At 44.0% G+C, this 21,106-nt stretch overlaps 1 protein-coding gene across 2 annotated transcripts; it reads right to left on the bottom strand.

Moving 5' to 3' along the window:
- Window positions 1-798: 798 nt before the first annotated feature.
- LOC147885746 (cell wall integrity/stress response component) lies at window positions 799-20,679 on the bottom strand. Of its 2 annotated transcripts, XM_087396557.1 has the most exons (6): window positions 20,384-20,679; window positions 2,422-2,543; window positions 2,107-2,164; window positions 1,926-2,003; window positions 1,495-1,736; window positions 801-1,324 (listed from the first exon to the last, which is right to left on the bottom strand). In XM_087396557.1, the coding sequence occupies exons 1-5, from the start codon at window positions 20,571-20,573 to the stop codon at window positions 1,543-1,545; spliced, it is 642 nt and encodes a 213-aa protein (XP_087252683.1). In that variant the 5' UTR covers window positions 20,574-20,679; the 3' UTR covers window positions 801-1,324; window positions 1,495-1,542. The 2 variants fall into 2 exon arrangements, with proteins under 2 accessions (XP_087252682.1, XP_087252683.1); XM_087396556.1 differs by having other exon boundaries at window positions 799-1,736.
- Between the last annotated feature and the right edge of the window lie 427 nt (window positions 20,680-21,106).

Raw genomic sequence — 21,106 nt, 5'->3', positions numbered from 1 at the left:
GAAGTCTTCTCACACCATTTCATTGGCAAGAGAGCTTTCCTTTCCGGTGGTTTTCGGTACTCTCTCATAGACAACTCCTGATCTTGAAGGGCACTCGATCTTTGTATTTTCTTCATCCTAAACAGCACTTCATCTTCGTATTTTCTTCCACTATCTCAAAAGAAAAAAAGCCGATGTTATTCTTGTAAACGGCTACGGTCAATCCCCAAGGATTCGATTGTCCTGGATGGAAGGCCAAGCTCATTATGATTCTAGAAGGAGATGATCTCTTGGAAATTGTTGAAGGCACGACTCCTTGTCCTGCCCAACCAGTAGATGGCTCTGGTAATCTATTGCGCTTCAAAATTGGCAAATAATGTTTTCCAAGTGGAACAAAAGGGACAAGGCTGCAAGACGGTACATTCTCTCTACTTGAAGTGATTCCCTTATGATGGATTTCTTTCATTTGACAACTTCACGAGCACTTCACCATACCTTGCACAATCAAGTTCCAAATATACAATTAGAAGCACAAGAATGCATGAGACCATCTACAATTAAAACTACCATGGTCTCTCAAATCCAAGCAAAACAACAAAACCACCTTGCATAAAAAATGGCACAACTCAAATAAACATTGACCGGTAACCTATTCATTAATATCAATCGTCGCCTCTTTCATTTTACACTTAAGTTTTTCTCAAATCAATAAAAAATATATTGCAAGGTTACAATTCATGTCTGTAGTTGCCTACATACTTAAAGGTGGATACAAAGATACAATTGTAGAGCATGCTGCCCTCAAATCACCTCCATACAAGTATCGAGAATTCGCAATAGTTACTTGCCAACAGTGCTTAAGCTACCAGGCTTGATGAATGTACCTCTAAACCACCAACTTTGTCACCCCACATTCTCACCAAATTAAACAATTCTAATCAGAACTCAAGATTGATAGCTCTAAAACTAATGATAGACTAAGTAGTTTCTTCCCTCCTACTTGACTCCTCCAGATAATCTCCAGGTGGAGCAGCCGTTTTGGTGAAGCTTTGTTCTTAGTTGCATGATGCATTTCATTGAAAATAATAATAATAAGTCTAGAAGAATTGAAAGTAAGATTGGCCAGTTGATAGCACGACGAAGAGAGAAATCTATGTTTTCAAAATATGTGATTCGACTTTTGTCATTTCAACTGTAAAGAAAGCTATATTGGTCAATCTTGTCAACTCAAATGTGAAGTAGTGTTCTACTTCATCATGACAAACTGGCCGAATAGTATTTATAAGTATTTTAAAGACCTCATATATAATAGGATATTAAAAATTTTTCAAGTTGAGCACCATTCCTGGAGGTATCCACACATGCACAAGCACACACTTTAGTTTCTAGCAAAAATGATAAATACAATTATGAAACACTCCACCATAGGGATTTTCTGCAGGTATTAAGATCTGTATCACTATAAATTATGAAATCTTTGGTAGGACTCTTTTCAGAAAAGCATGCCAAGTTTACCTCTGCTTAATCTCTTATTCCTTAATTGTGGCTTGCAAACCCATGCTTTCACAAGGGCAATAACAGCACAGGGCATGGCACAAATTCTGCAAGCAGATTTCCATCGATATGCTTTGAATGAATTGTTTCCATGCTGAGAACCACCAAATCAAGACTCAGGTCATCAGCCACTTCACCAATAACGGCAGCTGGTCGCTTTCCTTCACCCATCCTTTCCATCAAACCAAACTCTTCAAAGCCTCCTGTATTAATTTGCATCAGACAATTTCTACAAGTATTAAAAATCCCTGCTACAGACCTGGACATGCTTACTCATGTATTTACAATCCCAAGAGGGAAGGCTGCTGCATTTCATACAAAAACAGTTTTCAGGGAAGACTGTGTTTGTATGATTCAGGGAATTGAATGGATCCAACGAGTTGCAGTACAACCTTGTGCAAGATGCCACCGTATATTGTCCATTCGCAATTCATGGTCAGTTATCGTCTCCTTGGAGTCCTCATCGATGACTGCAAAAGTATTAGCAGATTATAAAATCCGTCATGATTAGACTATAACAATTTACTTTTTACCACATTCCTTGTACTAAAACCCAAAGACATGTATTCTTACCAACAACTGTAATCTCTGCCCCATACTTCTTTGCCAAGGCTGTTGTAGTGGCAGCAGCCTATCAGAAAGCCAAACGTAAAGTTTTGTTACACATATGATCCTTATGGTTGTCGAAAATCATCCTTTGGACAGCTTCCTAAAGGAAAATATATTCAATAACATAAGCATTTGGTATAGACTAAGGAGTGTAAGCAATGAGTGAAAGCTACAAACTTAGGTTTTCCAGTCATATGAAATTGATCTTAATCTGACAGCCATTTACATTCAAAAGCATCTCTTTTGATTTATACTCATCAAGGCCTTCAGCCCACTGACCTGTCTTGTTGCCTCAGACAGATATGGATTGCGGTCAATAATGGGTAAAAGCACCCTCTTGTACAGACCTGTGAGATCAGTTGTAACAGGACTGTCACTTGCCCCCTTTGATTCTGCACGAGCTGGTAAAAACAACTCATTCTTTCAGCTTGTGATAAGATGCAGTACTACACAAAATATTAGAGCTTACACAAAAGTTCCCTGATGTTACTATGCATTCTCGAGATGCATAAAAGATTAGGGTTACGCTAAAGAATCCCAGATGTTACTATGCATGCTCAAGATGAAAGAGTAGTCGCAACTGAAACAACTTGAATAGCCTTCAATAAACCAAGAGTAAATTAAGATAGTCTCTCCACTACTGTAGATTTATTGAGAGCCGCATTCAGTAGTTAGTCACCTTCATGTGTCATGTTCATCCCTACAGTTCATGTATATAATACATATAATACATATATGCTAATCTGCAGCATGGGTCAAGTAGGATGTGTGCGTCCTGACTTTTGATCGGAAAAGAATGTATTTGGATGTATATATGAGTCAAGGTTAGCAGTGTTATTCCTCTCTACCCCTTGTACTTGAGTTCTTATTTCTTCCTTTATAGCAATAGAATGTGCATACTATAGATTAGATCCTGAGCATTATTCGTGCAGCACTAGTGTCTCTTTTATTGCATATGAGCTTTCTTTTGAATGATAGATGTATGTTTGTAGGTCACTCTTCTGTGCATTGTGTTTTCTCAGTGTCTCTCTTCTCTCATGTTTCCTAACATGGCATTAGAGCTTTGCTTGTGCTCTGACCTCTTCTTGCCAGGTGTGTGTAGAGATGAGGTTTTTTGAGGTGGAAATTCCATAGCTCGCAAAGAGCTTGAGAGGGAGAGCAAGAATAGAAAGCTTGAAAGGCAACAAATTTGAAATTCAAAGGCAGCGGCTGTTTATTCAGATGTCATTATTCGAGTCAACACAGCGACTTGTAGAGGTCGCAGTTGTAAGGGAAGCTGTAGAGGAGCTGAAGAACGCATGAGGAGAGGGCTCAGAAATCGCGCAGCACACAAATTGAGTTACAAAAGTGTGGCACACGAGGAGCAGCCAAATCCATGGTTATGCAATCTTGATGGCTGAACAGAGAGTGGAGCCCAAAAGAAAGGCATGGCATAAAAGGCTATGCATACCAGCCAAGAGGGTTTAAATTTGAGCTCACACAGGCTTTAGGCAATTTGCACAAGCAATCCGAGCAGATTTGTGCTCGCTATTTCACATTGCCGACATGTTAGATACTCATTGAGTTTTATTTTGTTCATTGTGTTTACAATGAATAAAATAGTCTGACTTGGACATTTGGAATATTGATTCACGGGCATCTAATATCTTCATTTCCATGCTTATTGATTTTTTCATTATGGATCATTTATTTCTTACTTGTTACTTGTACACATGTTTACTGATCATACGTAAGTTTTTGTGTGAGCTCTTTTCTCACAAGACCTCACATATCCACCGATCATCTCTTTTCATGGTTTTGACCATGAAACTTACTTGCGGGCATAGTCTCACCTGATACTTTTACTGTGCTCAGTCAATCACTGTAGGTAACAAGGTGTCACAAGCTATCCAGCTATTCAGTTAATTGCAATATTCAACATGTCGTACAAGAATGAGATGCTTCACAAATCCATAAGGTTTCTCCGTATTCACTAGGGTTTTCACACCCTTTACTTAATATCTAAACAACCTTATATTGGGCCTTGGGACAGCCTTGGCGTGTTAGGCACTTATGCTTGATGTAACGAGATCGGATGAGATTACTAAGTGTTAACCTATGACGCAGGCAAAAATCTGTTGAACAATCTTACTTTTAAGTGTTTCCTTAGAATCTATGGAATGCCATGGTCCCATGCACATTATGTAACTTCCTTGTGCTTTCTCTGTGATGCCTCATTTATTCGTCATTCAAAATTCAAGAAACGCAAAACAAAAAACTCGAATGCATAAGCAAAGTTCTCGTGCATAGTGGAAATTAATACAACAGAACTTGAAATTTCATATGATCCTAGACAATATTGAAAGCACTTAAAAGCTATATAGTATACATGACCGCTTTATGTAGCAGCAGCCAATATGGGGCTCCTATCTATAAAAAAAAACAGGTCTGCTTTCTGTTGCAAACTCACGCAGCAGATAGACCTCTCTCAGATCACACTATAACAGTAAGCAAATCACAGATCAATAGATATGCAGAAGACAGCACAGCACCTTGTAGGCCAAAACACCTCCGTGTACACTGTATACCTCCACAAGCGTGGGCAAAAGAGTTCAGGAAAGAGCACACGGCATCCAGCAGATCCTGGGCAAAAGTGCAAGCCAGAGATGGCCAACAGTACACTAAGCATGAAGGACAGACTGCTGCTTAAACATGGGCTCTTGTGTGCCTCAGAGAGGGCTTCAGTATGACCAGCAAATGGTCCTTTTATAGGGCTGGGGCTCACAGACCAGATGGCTGATGGTACACCGAGGATGAAGGCAGACACCTCCTGAAATACAGGTCCTGCATGCCTCAGAGAGGACTTCAGTGGGATGCCCAAAAGACCACCAGTGGGCCCTTTTATAAGACTGGGAGTACACATTGTGATGCTTCACATTTTTGTGTATAAATTTTTTTAGTTTTGTCAGTAATCATTTGTGGAATTTATTTTCACATCCGTTTTGAGGTTTGAAAATACTAACAAAAGATTTGAGCTTTAAACAATTATATATATATATATATATATATATGCATGGGAGTTGTGTCAAGACATTGCAGGTTTAAAAAAAGGGTCCAACTTTGCAGGTTCTAAAGGAGGGCCCAAATGAAGGAATTAGCCTTGGTGGGAAGGAGTGATTTGTTTGAGCTAAAGCGTATTACTATAATTAGAATGATCATCTAAGAATGTAGCAGGATAGGCGTGAAGAGCAAGAAAAGCAAGTTAAAGTTGGAAAAAGCAGCTAAAAGTGAGAAAAGTAGGTCGCATTTTTCTAGGACAAAAACATCAGTCACTATTTTTATCATAACTTTTGATCCAAAACTCGGATTGAGGAGCTCTTTTTTTTGTTGGAAAGCTGAGATTGAGATTTACAACATTACAGAAGAGGTCAAAATCAAATTCGACGATCTATTTAGTCAAAAACTCAGAATACGCAGAGGAAGCAAGACAGGAGATCCGAGAAGCTCTGAGATTGAGAGTGAGAGTGCGAGTGAGAGTGAGTATCATCTACCATCTCATATTGAATGAGAGTGAGATTCATTGTGACACCAGCGAGAGTGAGAGTGAGAATAGCTCGGGGATGGTCCGGCGGTTTGAGCTACGCACATAGAAAACTGTGTTTCAGGATTGATTGTGAACGATTTTGATTCAATACAAAGTCTCTTCCTACTGTATTTCAGTTTTCTACTTTTCTCTATAAATTCAATCTTGATTTCAAAGTACGTAGCATCACACACATACTTCGTTTATAAAAAATAGTTGACCAGATCTGGGCCAACCCAGGGTATGAATTGCCTGACCAAGGGGTCTATACCAGCCAAACAGATGGCCAACTGGCCTAATCAATAATTGAGCTCTACCGAACTCAGTTGAAGTGTCTCTCTCCGCTTGTCAAGGACCAGACCCTTCTTCCCATACAAAAATGCTGGCATCTTGCAGCTCCAACTTCCAATTGCTAGGCTTCTCCTGGCACATTCCACTACCTACCCCGACCTCCTTCCCCACGTCGTCCTCTTATGGGGGGCTCACGGATGGGGCAGTGACCTCCAACACTATCTCCTCACTTGCACTTAGAACTTTATCAACCACAAAATCAAGAAACAACATTCTTTGACAAATACCTAGAAACATCTTTCAGATCTCTCTAGGAATCTGATGAATTCCATTTCCTTTTCAGGTTCTTGAACTATACATGAGTTCCTCATCTTCCAAACATAGTCTTCCCTGTCTGTGCACACTTGCTTATGAAAGACCACATAGTTAGAGAAAAGATGTACATCATGGAATATATCAAGAGAAAACTGTAGAGGGACACATATGCATAGCTAGTCACAAGTTCTTCTTACTCATGCAACAGTAAGCTAGTCTTTCAAGACTCTAGCCTTCATGGGTTCTCCAAACCCAATTAAAATAACCTACATGCTTGCATGGGTTAGAAACTGAAAACTTCAACATGCTTCTAGCAAAACCTTTGCTACTGTAAACCAGGTAACAACTAAACTATGGAAAACTGTAAGCTCTTCACTTCATGTTCTCCAAGGTCTCTCCAATCCTGAAGGATCTGGGATGTGCTTCATTCATTGTGGCCATGCCTTAGTAGTGCCAAATGCTACCATTGTGCTGGTTCAAAATGAGAGAACTCAACTCAAGAAAAACTCTATGCAAGAATAGCTAACTCTCCTATAATTTTATTGAACGAACAGCTCAACAGCAAACTTGAATTCACTGCAAACTGCTGCTAATATGCAAACTGAGCATGATAACTTATGCTTAACTGACGATATAAGCTCATGCTAACCAAATATGCTTTCTGATGCTAACTGATCTTAACAGCAGTGCTAACTGATGCCAATTGTGCACGAAGTTGATGCTAACTGTAAATACAAACCAATGCAAATTATGTACATAAGCTGATGTTAACTTGTGCATACTACTTGGTGCCAACTGTGCACATGAACTGATGCTAGCCAAGCATCTAACTAGTACTATCCATGATCGCATCCTAACTGATGCTGATTGTGCACATAACAGAGGCTAACTGAGCATCCTAACTAATGGCAACTGTGCACATGGTTCATGTTAACTAAGCAAACTAACTGGCTGTGCACATAGCTGAGGCTAAAAGCTGATGCTACATTGGATGCTAACTTGAGCACTCTAGCCGAGCTGGAGCTAAGATCTGATGGGCACATCTACTGCTCCAAATAGGGTTAGAATGCAGGCTCAACTGAGCACATCTGCTGGTGCAAGTAGAGCTAGATATGCTGGCAGAACTGGGCACATCTGCTGCTGCAAGTAGAGTTGGAAATAGAGGCTCAACTGGGCACTTCTGCTGCTACAACTGGAGTTGGAATGGAGTGACATGCGAAAATCTGCTTGCTCCTAAACTGTTACGTCGATTCACGGGTGCAGGCACATTCAATAACCTCCCAGCCAACCTCGGTGGTAGCAAGCTGTCAGAAAAATCAGATCACGTAAAAGCTTTTTGCTTGCTTATTCCCAACGAGCCCCAAAACTCCCTAGATGGATCTAGTATGCCACATGTCTTCATATTAGGGTCCTTCCTTAATGCATCATTTACCCCTCTCTTGGGATATCTTTGAAACCATTTGCCCCTAGGCACATTTCATGCATTTAGGTCCCTTAGCCTTAGATCCACCTAGTCTAGTGCCATATCACCCTCACCAAGGACCTTGACCTTTATTCCTTTTTGATAATTTACATGAAGCCCAAACAAATATAATACAAACATTGATCCTTTAAAGGAAAATGTCGACTGACCCTTCCGAGGTCATGTTACCTCAACTTGAGCGTAACATTCCTTCCCTCTTCAAGCATCAGCGTCCTCGATGATGAAGTCTGGGAACACTCTCCGTAACTAGTATACGGATTCCCAGGTAGCTTCAGATAGATAGAGGTAGACCATGCCATGCAACCAACACCATGGGTATCTTCCGATTGCGTACTTGCATTGTTCCTCAGTCCAGGATTCCTGTTTGGTTTGCGTCTTGCATTATCCTCTATCTCCTGAAACAAAACAACACCCTCGATTAGTTAGTCACCTGTATGCAAAAATTTCTTTAAACGAGAAACATGAAACACTGGATGCACCTTACAACCCTGTGGCAATTCTAATTTATAGGCTACCTTGCCTATTCTTTTTAGAATTAACCATGGCCCACAATATCGAGGTGATAACTTAGCACACTCTCCTGCAGTCAAAGACTTAGAGTGCGAAGGAACTCTGAGAAAAACTTTTTCTCCTTCCTTAAATTCTCTAGCGGATCGGTTTTCATCTGCATGCGCCTTAGCTCTATCCATAGCTTGGCGGATGTTAGCTCTCGCAAGTGCTAGCATCTCCCGCATCTGAACCACAAAGTTCACGGCACTAGGCGCTTTCTGAGGTATTCCAACTATAGTTGGATTTGCTGGCCTATAACCATAGTTCAACTCAAACGGACTGAACCCTGTAGAGGAATGTTTTCTATCATTGTAGGCAAACTCTAACAATGGCAACCACTTGTCCCATGTATGTTGCAAACGAAATATATGTTTAATAAACAAATCCGCCACTTGCGGGGCACTAACAGACTCTCTGGTTGGAATGAAGTGAGCCATCTTGGTAAGATGATCAACCACCACAAGGATAGAATCATATCCACCTTGTGTTGTAGGCAGATCTACAATAAAGTCCATGGAAATGCTCTCCCACTTACCTAGTGGTATCTCCAGGGGCTATAAAAGTCCGGGTGGCTTCACCCGCTCTGCCTTACTTACTTGACACGAAAAACAACGTGTCGCATATTCATGAATATGCTTTTTCATCTTTGACCAAAAGAAATCTCGCTTCACGAATACTTAGCCCGAACTTCCATCTTTATTCAATCATTCAATCCAAAGATAAAATATTTTACTTGGATTGATTGAGATAGGGATTCATCAACCTTCATTACACTTTCTCTGAACTTATCAGTGTATTCCGCCACTGATAAGTTTCTCTGGCGAAGGTTTTGATACTGATCCCAAGCTCGGGATGCTTTGTCAGGAGGTAGGAAGTGTTTTCTAAATTCCTTTTTAAACCCCTCCCAAGTAGTGGATGCTACTCCATCTTTCTGTTGTTTTATCCACCACCTATCCGCTGCCTCATTAAACATATGGGTGGCCTCGTGGATTTTCTTCATATCATTCCTGATTTCACAAATGGCGAATGCCTCGTCCCATTTGTGTAACCAGGTCTCAATGATATCGTAACTACGGTCAAACATCCGACCGGAATACTTTTCTGGCCTATAATTGGCAATAGTAGGCACCTTAGCCCTCCTAGGCTCGACTGTACGAACACTGGGTTCCATCGGAGATTTACCTTTCTCCTCACGAGATGGTCTGGCAGACATACTATGCACCATTTTCCTAAGCTCAGACTGCCACTCTCACCTAATCCATCCTCTTCAAGAGGGGGTGAAGGTGTTCTTTCTCTCTCTCCTTGGGGTAATGGAGGAAAAGGAATAAGTTCATTGTTATATGTCCCTTCCCCTTCCATTCTTTCATTTTTAATAATACAAGAGAGAAAATGTCTTGCTATAATTTCAAAAAAACGAGGTTTATTTTACAGCAAAAATCAAGTGTTGTAGAGTTGGTGGTACTTATCCGACTCCCGCTTCGTTTGTGTTGAGAAGACACTTAAAATGACCTCCTTTCCCTTCTCTTTCAAGCTTTTCTTCTTGTATTTCTGCTGTAAACTGGTACGTTTCAAGCTTTTCTTCTTGTATTTCTGCTGTAAACTGGTACGCTCCGTTTGGGCTACTTGTTTTAAGCAGATTGGAGCTCTAGATACCGTTATAGGAGGTACTTGATGGGTGGATCACCCCCTTAAAATCTTATTCCAATCCGACTTTCCGTTGGGGAGAATGGGGGATCCCTTTTCCTCACGGTTTAAGGATTTTAAGGATACATTCACATTTGGGGGGGGGGGGGGGGGGGGGAGGGCAATTCACCTCGTGAGGACACCCCGTTCACCGTTCAAGACCTGAAGTTTTCAGAAAAATCCCTTGTCTCAGAACCTCGGAGATCGGTCGGTCATGATCCTCTTCCGCAACTTCTCTTGCGACTTCCGTCGTCTGCAACTATCGCCCTCTTCTCGTCCCGCTCGTGGATCGTCACCGCTCTGATACTAAATGTGAGAAATCCACACTTTTCGAAAATGCAAATGTGTGCAATGTATGTAAAACTTGAATGCCGATTGGCCCTCCAATGGGGAAGAGCACCCTCGTGAGAGTACTTGTTTCTTTTTCGACCTACATGCAAGGTGGGAGAGAGATGACGGATGAATGCAATGTGGTAGAGAGAATGCTACGTGAGATTCCCAATGAAAGGGTGATACCCTTTCATTAATGTCCCTTGAGATCACTCAAGTTCCATCTTCCCATTTACACCTACCCTTATCCTATGACCCATGCACCTACCATTCAATGCACTCTAATGCACCCTTTCCCTTTCCTATTGCCCCTAGGACCTAGACACGTGTGTGCACATCTTTATTACTAATCATTGGCCAATGTTACATAGTTTTGGCGGTACTATTTACACCGCTTGATCGATCATAAATACAAACATATAACAGCACCATCAAATTGGCGCCTAACAATAATAAGGTTCTAATGACTATTAATTAACTAAATAATCATTTCTCTTGTCATGACAAGAGTGTCACATACTAGCAAATGTTTTTTGCTTGGCAATTCATGTATCTCTTGGCTCAGCAAGAAGCAACCAACAATTGCTACATCTAGCTGTGAGGCTAAGTACAGGGCAGCTTTCACTGCTATAGTAGAGTGTGTTTGGCTTCGACAATTACTTACAAATCTTGGTATTCGCCAAACATCCTCCACTATTGTCTACACTGACAGCTAGAGTGCTTTGGCCATTGCGCGTAACCCAGTGTTTCATGCGCGTATTAAGCATATTGAAGTTCACTATCATTATGTTTGGGAGTGGTTGTCAGCAGGAGACATAGAGTTGTTCTATCTTCCCACAGAGGACAACATAGCAAATATGTTTACAAAGGCACTTTCTCGTCCCAAGTTTGAAGTCTTCCGACGCTTTACACTTGGTTCCCTTTGTTACATGATCTGACATCCCTTATACATTCATAGGTGGCTATATCCTTTTGGATGAACATGTGCCACCATGACCAGAAAATACCAGGTATTCTGAGACGTTTCCAGAGTATTTCAGCCCATCCCATGGAGGGGGGTTTGTAGGCCATCTCTTGGTGGTTCTAGTGATGTGCTATAGGCCATGATATGTGCCTTGTAGGCATAAATAGAGGCACTTGTAGTGTTAGTGCTTTTTAGGCCACATAGGACACTTAGTCCTATGTGACACCTAGGACACTCAATCCTAGGTCTAGGTACAAGTACCTTGTACTCTCTATTTTTTATCCAAGTTTGATGTGACGGCTAAGACTAGTGCGACTCTAACGTAATTGTACTCTCTCTCTTTTGCCATCGACCCTTCAAGTCTTGCCTTTTCCCCTGGCCAAAATCTTGTGTTGCTTATTCCGATGCACAAAACTGAGAGAACTACCTCCTTTCTATGGAACCACGGCATACCCAAAATAGCATCATAATGCTTGAGAGGTGAAACATAAAACTCCACGTGGTCTACATAGTCTTGTACATGAATTCTGAGCTTTTCAATCAAAGGTGTGACTTTGACTGAATCCCCTTCAAAAACATGCTCTACATCCAAAGATAATCCCAATTCTTCTGTCTTAATTCCTAGCCTCAAAGCTAGATCTTCTGAAATGAAATTATCGGTAGCTCCTAGATAAAAAAGAATTAAGGCTCTTCAGATCAAGCAACCAACTCGTACTAGCTTACGACAGAGAGCAAGAGCAGGACCTACCGGTCCACAGACACGGCCTCAGACACGGGCTTCCCCCCCTCCTAGGGCTACTCGAGTCCCTTCGGCACCCCGCACCACCTCTGGCCCACGGTGGGTTCCGGTCGCGGTTAGGCCCTCTACTTTAGTTCACACCTCCACCTCTTCGGAGGCTATCCCCTTGGAGCCTCGGGAGAAGACTAGTGTTCAGGAGCCTTGTTCAACTCCGCCCTTGGATCAGGCTGTACCTTCCTCAGCAGCCCAGGTTGTTGGCACCTCGTCCGCACCACTTTTTGATCAGGATCTAGTACAAGTGCCTCCCTCTTTGGACAGAGGGAAGGGGGTCTTACATGCTCTTCCTGCTTCGGTAGGAATCCTTTGTACCCCCTCCCCAGGACTGGCTCAGCGGAACTCATTTTCCACTTTGGAGGACCTCTCTAGCCTCCCAGATGATGATTTTGTACCCTCTACTTTTGGAGAGCCAGTTATCGGCATCCCTCTTGAGAGATCCTTCTCTCTTACCTGTGGACTTTCCTCCCCTTGGACCTCGTATGGCAGGAGGTCTGCTCCAATAGAGGTTTCTTTTTCCGCCACGAAGTCGGGTAAGGTATTCCAACCCACTTCCTCCCGCCGATGAGGATAGCCAGTTGGAATATACAGGGATTAGGCGGCATCCCTCATCGTCATCGCAGACAGCTGATCAGGAATCAGCTCCATCCAGGTGTTTCAGGTGGTTCCCTAGACATTCTTTTTCTTCAGGAACACAAACTGGATGTCAGAGATTGCTCCAAGTCAAGTAAACTGCTCTCAGGCCAGACTTTTTGGCTTCCTGCCTTGGGAACCAGAGGAGGTACATGCATTTCAGTTTCAGATTCTATTCTCCCTCAGGTCATTGGACACAATACCATAACCCCCTCCAGAACCCAGTGGGTTTTACTTCTGATTGACGGACGTAAGGTTGGTTTCCTCAACCTCTATGCTTCGAATAACAGAGGGGACCGTGTTTTGTTTTGGAAAGGGTTGCTCTCGTGGGCTGACATGGTGGATTCGTGGATTATTGGAGGTGACTTCAACATGGTTGAGACACCTTCTGATAAGGAAGGCGGCAGAGAAGGTGGTATCCACTCCCTTGAGAGAGCAGCCTGGGATGCCTTCTTGTTCAGGTTCAATGGCAGAGATGTTTGGTCAGATGATGCATTTCTTATTCAGTCTCAGTCACTTTTGTTTTCCTGGTCGAACCATAGGGTGCAGATGCCTATCCCTGCTCGGATTGACAGATTCTATGTGGGTGGCTGGGCTCTTGATAGAGGGGGGACACTTTGCATTGCACCCGGTGTTTCCACTTCAGACCATTTTTCGGTGATTTTGTCCATCTCAGAGCCTCATCTGAGAGGACGGTCTCACAGCATCAGGATCCCCGACGCCTTATACACGGATGAGAATCTCACAGAGGCAATGTTGGAGATCTGGGTTTCTCATATGCAGGGGGGGTGGCCGGTCCTTCACATGTGGCCACAGCACTTGCCAGTATCAGCGACTTTTATCACTCCGTTGCTAGTGCTCGGCGAGGTGAGGTACTCAGGCGAGAGATCGATATCCGCCAGCAGTTGGCAGCCTTACAGAGGGAGGAGCAGAAACGACCATCAGATGCTTGGATACAGGAGCGCCTTGCTGCGGCAAGGACTCACTTGCAGACCTTGCTTGATCAAAGAGCAGAGTATGCCTTCCATGCATGGGAGTCCTTTTGGATACAGATGGGAGGGAGAGTCAATAAAGACTTTTTCTCTACACTTGGTCCCAGACATAGTAGAGAGAGTGTCAGGCAGCTTATTGACTCTGACGACGTTTTGCAGTCCCATCCGGAGATCGTCATGCACTTAGCGACAGCTTTCTATGCCTCCCTACTTTCCGCAGATCCGAACTCATAGGCCAGACAAGTGGCTAGAGATGAAGTTTGGCAGAGTTTACTTGTGTTGGTCACCCCAGAGATATTATGCTCACTTGATGCACGCTTTACCAACACACAATTCAAGACTGCTCTCTCTACCCTTCATAAGGGCAAATGCCCTGGTTCCGATGGTCTTACTCCTTTTTTTATAGCCTTTTGGGATATGATAGGTGATCATATTACTTCAGCCCTGCAGGGCATTTGGGACTCCGGTGAGATGCCTGACTCACTGACCGAGGGACTCATTCACCTTATCCCGAAAGGTGGCAACACGAATTTTGTATCCCATTGGAGACCCATCACTCTTTTGGGCACTCTTTACAAAATCCTTGCCAAGGCGATCAGCATCCGATTACAGCCCCTTCTTCCAGACCTCATCCATGATACTCAAACAGGCTTTGTGCATGGCAGGAGCATTTTTTATAATATCTTTTCCTTTTGGGAAGCCACAGAGTGGGCTATGCAGAGTGGGCAGAGGTTAGCAGTTCTACTCCTGGACTTCGAGAAAGCCTATGACAGAGTAGATAGGGGTTTTCTTGAGGGCACTCTTCTACGGTTTGGATTTTCAGATGCTTGGATTAGAGGGGTGGCCTCCCTTTATAGATCAGCCCACAGCCAGGTTTTGATTGGAGGGGTAAGGGGTGACAAGTTTCAGATTTCCAGATCAGTTCGCCAAGGATGCCCTTTAGCCCCCTTCCTCTTTCTTTGTGGCAGAAGCTATGAGTATCTTCCTTAGATCTTAGGCTGAGCTTTTTGGGCTGAGATTGCCCTTGAGACAAGAGCAGGAGCTTCTTGACTGTGAGTTGGCTGATGACACTGCTATTTTTATTAAGGCCTCTTCGCAGTCACTTGATTCTTTCCGGACAGCCTTGGATATTTTTTGCTCAGCTGCAAGGGCACACATTAACTGGCATAAATCCTTTGGCTTTTGGATCAGTGATGAGGACACTCCAGCCTGGGGAGTTGACATTGGCTTTTCCTGGATTCAGAGGGGTGTTTCTTTCAGGTATTTGGGATGCCCAGTAGGATTGGACATCTCTCCAGCACAGCAGTTTGCCCCAGTACTAGAAAGTATAAGGAAAAAGCTCCTTTTCTGGAGCTCTGCCAAACTCGACCTTGCTGCCACAAGCTTGGTGGTTCTCTTGGCGTTTTCTACTCCCTTGGACCCACAGCCCTTTCAGGGCACTGGGCAATCACATGCCCTTCTTTTCCACAATGGAAAAACTTACCTCCTTTCGATAGGTTTCAATCTGTTCTAGAGTAAACTTTGACTTTCCTTTGAAGGGCTTGAATGGGCCCCTCAGCTTCTGAGGCTGAAATCTCTTTGCACCTTGGGTTGGTGCCACAACCCTCTTGCTAGTGTGAAGGAGGTCTTCCCTTTTTCTGCCATAGTGTGAAGAAGGTTTTCCCTTAACAGTTCAACCACGGAAGCTGAATGCATCAAATCTCGCAGAAATCTCTTTGAACCTTGGGTTGGTGCCACAACCCTCTTGCTAGTATCCATACCCTTCCCTTTTTTTGCCATAGTGTGAAGGAGGTCTTCCCTTAACAGTTCAACCACGGAAGCTGAATGCATCAAATCTCGGAGCTTTGTCTTCTTTGAATCAATGCTTACTTGAGTTCGCATGTTGGGAAGCAATCCCGCTCAATACTTCTGAAGCTTCGTCTTTTCTGAAATTTCTTTGAAGGGTGTGATCTGAAGATAAGCTGTCCAAAACTTTTGATTATATGTCTCGATGGTGTCAGAGGCTTCCATGCACATACTTTCCCAGGCTGTATGAACATCATCAAAGAAATTCTTGGGCAAAAACTGCTTCTTAAAGTCTTTCCATGTTTTTGGAGCCTCTTCTACAACTAGAAGAGCTCCCCTCCAAGCACTAGCACTGTTTGTCAGGTGAAGAATTACAATCTTTAACTTGAACTTCTCGCGATAGTGCCCAGTTTTGAAGGCTATATCAAACTAACGAATGAGCTGCAAAGCATTTTGAGTGGCTCCATACTTGCCATTAAAAGTATGGTGGACTTAACCCACTTGCCACCTTCCTTGAAGTCTCTACTTCGAGATCTAGATCTCCTTCTTTTGCGCTTATGACGGGAGCGTCCCCGGGATACAAAAGAAGATGAGGAAGAGGAGGAAGAAGAAGAAGAACTAAAAGAGGATGGGCTTGAACTGGGAGATCTCCTTTCATACTTTCGGTTTCGTCTCACGTGAGACTTCGAGCTCCTCCCTCTTTTTCTTGAAGTATGATGCTTCTGGTGCAATGCAAGACCTCGGAAACACTTCCTTGAAGTAGGTGAATGCTTAGAGAAGTCTTTTGATGGAGAAGTGAGAGAAAGCTCTTGATCTCCCTTTTCTTTTGGCGATATTGAAACTTGCTTGGTCATCATCTCCTCGAATAGATGCTGAAATCGAGGCTTTCGCTTCTGAGACTGAAAGTCCCTCATCTTTGCTTTCACAAATCCTTCACTAAGGTCATCTCCAGATCTCTTAGAATGCTTCTTACTGGATCGTCTAGAACTAGGCCTTTTGGTAGCGGAACTCCTGTGCTCCGAAACCATGATGTGGAAGATGGAGAATTGATCCCACCAAATCAACTTAACTGGGCCTAAAGCAATCAACTGCAAAGCCCCTCCTCCTTTCGAGGAGGTAAACGCTTACGAGTGAAGACGAGAGCAGCCCGATGCGCGATGAAGTATGGGTGGGTATGGCTCTTGGTTGTATGGTTCAACCAGTAGTCCGAGGTATGAGCAGAATTAAAAATATTATATGCAATTTTCTACAAACCGCGTGTCTGCAAGCTTGCTATGTTTCGTCCGTCTACGGAGAGTTCCGTGCGCCCACCTGGTCCGCCTGCGGATGTTCCGTCCTACGGAGAGTTCCCTCCGCCTATGGATGTTATGTCCGCCTCTGCTAAGTGCCGGGGTCTCCGATATGAGACTACAAACTGGTGTGATTTCCGAGATCTCCCAATATGCACCTATCGGACGTCTTTACCAAGGTCTACAGACCATTGCTACCTAGGGAAGTAGCAAAACCACACTCTAATACCACTGTAACCCAAACCGGATGAAATCGCAATTCACTTAGGCATCGTGGAATAGTTTGCAAACGACGCAGGACCCTTCTAAAGCAAATCGCGGTACCCGGGACAAGATGCCTAGCGTTGGAAATTCCATACACTCCTCGAGAAATGTGCCGAAACCATAGAAATCCAACCGCCAACAAGATAAGAGTGCTGGGAGAGAAGGGTAAGGAGCAAAACACAACACTAGGGCCTAGAAATAAGGGCTGGACCCCCCCGAAGGTCTTTATTGCAATAGAATAATCTTTGTAGAACTGGCTCTTGAAAGAGCATAGAACTGAGTACAATTCTGAACACATCTGGGAGGCTTGGGGCCAGGGCCTGCTTTCTAATAGCTTCTTTTACATAAAAGCTAAGCTTTCATGCTTTTCTTCCTAAATTCTTTAGGCGTCTTTTAGTCTTGTGGGCCCTCTTTTAAAGAGGCGCCTCCTTATCCTTGCTTGAGAGCCTTATGCTTGCTTTTTGTGCTTCTCTCCCCATTCCCAAAGTCACAAGCCACGACAGAGCGTTGCAAGGTATACACCTAGCAACAAGTTCAGAAGAGGAGAATGTCGCAACAACAAGTTCAGAAGAGGAGAATGTCACATGCACTAGGGTTAAGCCCAGGTGGTAGTGACAATTGGCTGCCTCGTCAGCAATCGCAGCATAACTGGCGAGTTTTGGGAATTCCCAAGGGCAACACACAGTCTGAAAGGAGAGCCAGAGGGGCACCCTGCATAGGCAGTCCCAAGGCCTTCCTGAAATGGCCCAAAAGGCAGCTTGGTCAGCCAAAACCGACCAACCAGTCGGTTGTGCTGGCCCAAGGTTGGCAGGTTCCCAGCCCTATATAAGGGGCCTTCAGCCAACCCTCAGCCTTCCTCAATTCAAGATCTCAGCTCCCAACCTCCAGCAATGTTTCCAGCCGCATATGAGCGAGGTTTGGGTGTCCTAGCCATCTCCCACATGTCATAGCTAGGGGAATGGTCTCAGCACATTGGCAACCATGTATAAATAAAGCAGGGTATATAGTTAGGTAGTTCTCTTGTATCTCTCATGCTTGAATTATCGTTGTATGTTCATCTATGTTTCCGCTCAGCTAGTCCCCGCATGCTCACATGTCAAGGCACTGGAGGCAAGGGCGGTGTTAAGAAGCTGGTTGTGAGATGGAGTCTCTCAATACTAAGTCTAGCTCACCAATAGCATGTCTAAACACGACGCCTTTACTTGGTCTGCATGAATGGCTAAGGCCACTCTGAGAAAGCTCAAAGCAAGAAGGCTAAAGGTGCAATGGAGATGGACATCCTATCATCCCTAAGCCTATGTTGACACTACACCCTTGTACAATTATGAAGGATACACGTGCGAATGTTAGAAGTTCTAATGTTCTCATGGAGCCACATACCTCTACTTTCATATCCCTTCCCATATTGTCTTTCGAGAGATTGCGAGCTACACCTTACAATCTCATCTCTTCCTTGCTCTCATAATCGTGTGTGTGTGTGTGTGTGTGTGTGTGTGTGTGTAGGGAGAGAGAGGGAGAGAGAGGGAGAGAGAGAGGAATCCAAGAACATGCCCAAACTCATCCTCTAAAAACACAACACGTAGTGCAGTTTCTATCTCATGATAGTCACTCATAAGGTTAAAAACCATAAACACCATCACCCATAGCAAGGACTAGCTACTATGACATCCCCACTGACATCATCAACGCCCAATAGTGGGTGTAGTCCATAGCGTAAAGATATGCTCTCACACATACAAATCCACACACCCACACATACTTGAGTTCCATTTATACAAAGGTCTTCGTACTGAGTTTCTCTCGCCACTGTAGAGGTGAAGGGCAGACTCAGCCGTGACAAAGGCTAGCACTGAAGGGGAAGGCTAATCAAAACATAGTCCGCATTCTCTTCATTCAAGCTACAACTGCTTGTGAAGACATACGATTTCATTTAGTCTCTCCTAAACAAGCATCCAAGCAAAAGGATGCTTAGACCATCTAGCTGATAGGGCAACGCATAATCTTCATGTTCTTGTTCACCCTATTACAGTCCGCACAAATTTCACAGAAGTAGCCTACTATTATAAAACCTAGACCTTTCAAGGCAAGAGATTAACAGTCGAAAAGACACCATCTTTAAGCGCAAGTGTGCCTCCCTTTGGGGAGAGCATTTGTTCATATTATTTTGAATTGCAAAGCACAATGTTGCAAGTAGAAACGCTCAAAGGGGAACCCTTGCTAGACATCGATGGCCTCCTCCTGACTCTGATGCTCGAGAAGCTCTTGGGATCATCTCAAGTCAAGCCTGCCTTTGAGCTCTACGTGCTTAGACTGAATACTCCCCGCCTTCATATTCTAGTACATCTGTGGGACCTTCTTAGGGCCGGAGGAAGGTGCGCGCACTTGGGTGCCGGTGCGAGTGTCTATTCCAATTCATGCGAGGTTCCAGCCTTTGGATGCGATGGCAGTTCGAGCATTTGGGTGCAAGCTTGAGTGCAACGAAATTTGTTGGGCTCGTTTGGCCACCAAGTGCTCTGCACACTGCCCATCCAATCGAAGGCTTCCTGTCTACATCCGATCTGCCTCTAGCCAATCAAGCCCCATCCTTCTAAGTTCTCCTGATCGAGCTGCTGCACAGCTGCACCCTGATCTGGCCCGTGACCTGAACAGCAAGTCCACCCTCCCACCACCTCTGGCCAGACAAGCACCGCACCCTCTTCCTGTGGAAACAATTCATATGGCCGCCTCCTTTATTCTACAGTACGTCTTGGTATATGTTGGCACACTATTGACAAGCAATTTGATCGATTGTACACGTACGAGTCTGTTGGGCTGCTTTGGTAAAAGTCGTGTCATTGCCTCTCCTTCGTAAAAAGTACTTCCAAAATAAGAATGGCTCTCATTAGTGACAAGTTTTGTCCACAACATGGCTAGTCTGTTTTAGAAGTCCCAGACTATATCCCGTCAAACCCATGTGAAAAAATACAATTAGAAGACTCTCTCAAAAGGTTCTATGAAAGAAATGGCCTGCTTCAACGAAAGTGCTGCTTGCTCGTTGTCCTGGGAGAGCTCCGATCACTCGGTAGAAGACTTGAAGGAAAGCTTAAAGCCGTACAGTAAGCCAGTCTGAAGAACCTCGGAAGCCCCGAAATAGTGGCAAAACTTTCCGTGACATGATTCTTTGCGTCAAGAGAGAGCCACGGGGACTTGTGAGAGCTAAGAAGCCAAGAGAGATGATGCAAAGCACTGAACTGTTAAAAACTAATACGCAGGAGAATCTCAAAAAAAAATCACGGCATGAGGCAGTGGGGAATGGGGAGGCAGTCTACCGAAAAGAGGAGCTGGAGGGCGCGAAGTTCCAGATATGGTGGTAGGGGAAGGATGCAGAGAGAAAGAATCCAAATGAAAGGTGTGAGGGGAGCGAACTCTAGAGAAGATGGATTGGAAGCGAGAAGGCAAGGGAGGGGAAGGGAGGAGGAGCGAGGAGGAGGAGAGGGGAGTGGCCAAGGCGTGCTCCATACTCTTTGAGTGAGCGAGCTGAATTCAAGACAAACTTTTGGCTTTTAAACCCAACACAAATTTTTTGAGAGTTGAATCAACGGGAACTCTCCCGAACATCTCTCACATCCTCTTCTTATATATCCATTGGAGAACTCACCTCTTTGCCTTTTTAGGAACGCCCTCGCACAACAGCGGCGCTCGTGCGGTTTGGGCGTTTGCCCACCTCGGCTTTGTGTATTTTGTGTGTGTGTCTTCGTGTGTCTACGTGCGTGTGTGTGTGTATGTGAGAGAGAGAGGGAGAGAGAGAGTTTACCCAAAAAGTGTGTGTGTGTGCATGTGAGAGAGAGAGAGAGAGAGAGTGGGGACAAAAAGAAACAATAACGTACAAGTACTCGGTGGGCACTGCCTTAGGTTTTGCCAGGCGCAAACGATTGTCAAGATGAATGGTTGCAACACTTGTGATGGAAGCCTGTGCATAGAACCATTGGAAAGTTTGAATGCTATAATGCAACCGCTTGCAAATGTAAAGAGATTTGCAAAATCTATGTGTG

Source organism: Dipteris shenzhenensis, chromosome 25 (genome assembly GCF_047967505.1).
Source record: "Dipteris shenzhenensis isolate YYH24624 ecotype China chromosome 25, Dip_SZ_1.0, whole genome shotgun sequence".
In the NCBI taxonomy this organism is placed as follows: Eukaryota; Viridiplantae; Streptophyta; class Polypodiopsida; order Gleicheniales; family Dipteridaceae; genus Dipteris; species Dipteris shenzhenensis.
Note: the sequence above shows the minus strand (reverse complement) of the source record. Positions and strands in the feature narration are given on the sequence as shown.

Bases quoted from the DNA above. Each gene is read 5' to 3' on its own strand.
- LOC147885746 (XM_087396556.1), bottom strand. From the start codon at position 20,573: ATGGAGCACGCCTTGGCCACTCCCCTCTCCTCCTCCTCGCTCCTCCTC. The intron at 2,544-20,383 runs GTAGACTGCCTC...TGTTTTTACCAG, and splicing joins CCCTCCAGCTCCTCTTTTCG to CTCGTGCAGAATCAAAGGGG. The intron at 1,737-1,925 runs GTTGTACTGCAA...AAATTAATACAG, and splicing joins ACGGTGGCATCTTGCACAAG to GAGGCTTTGAAGAGTTTGGT.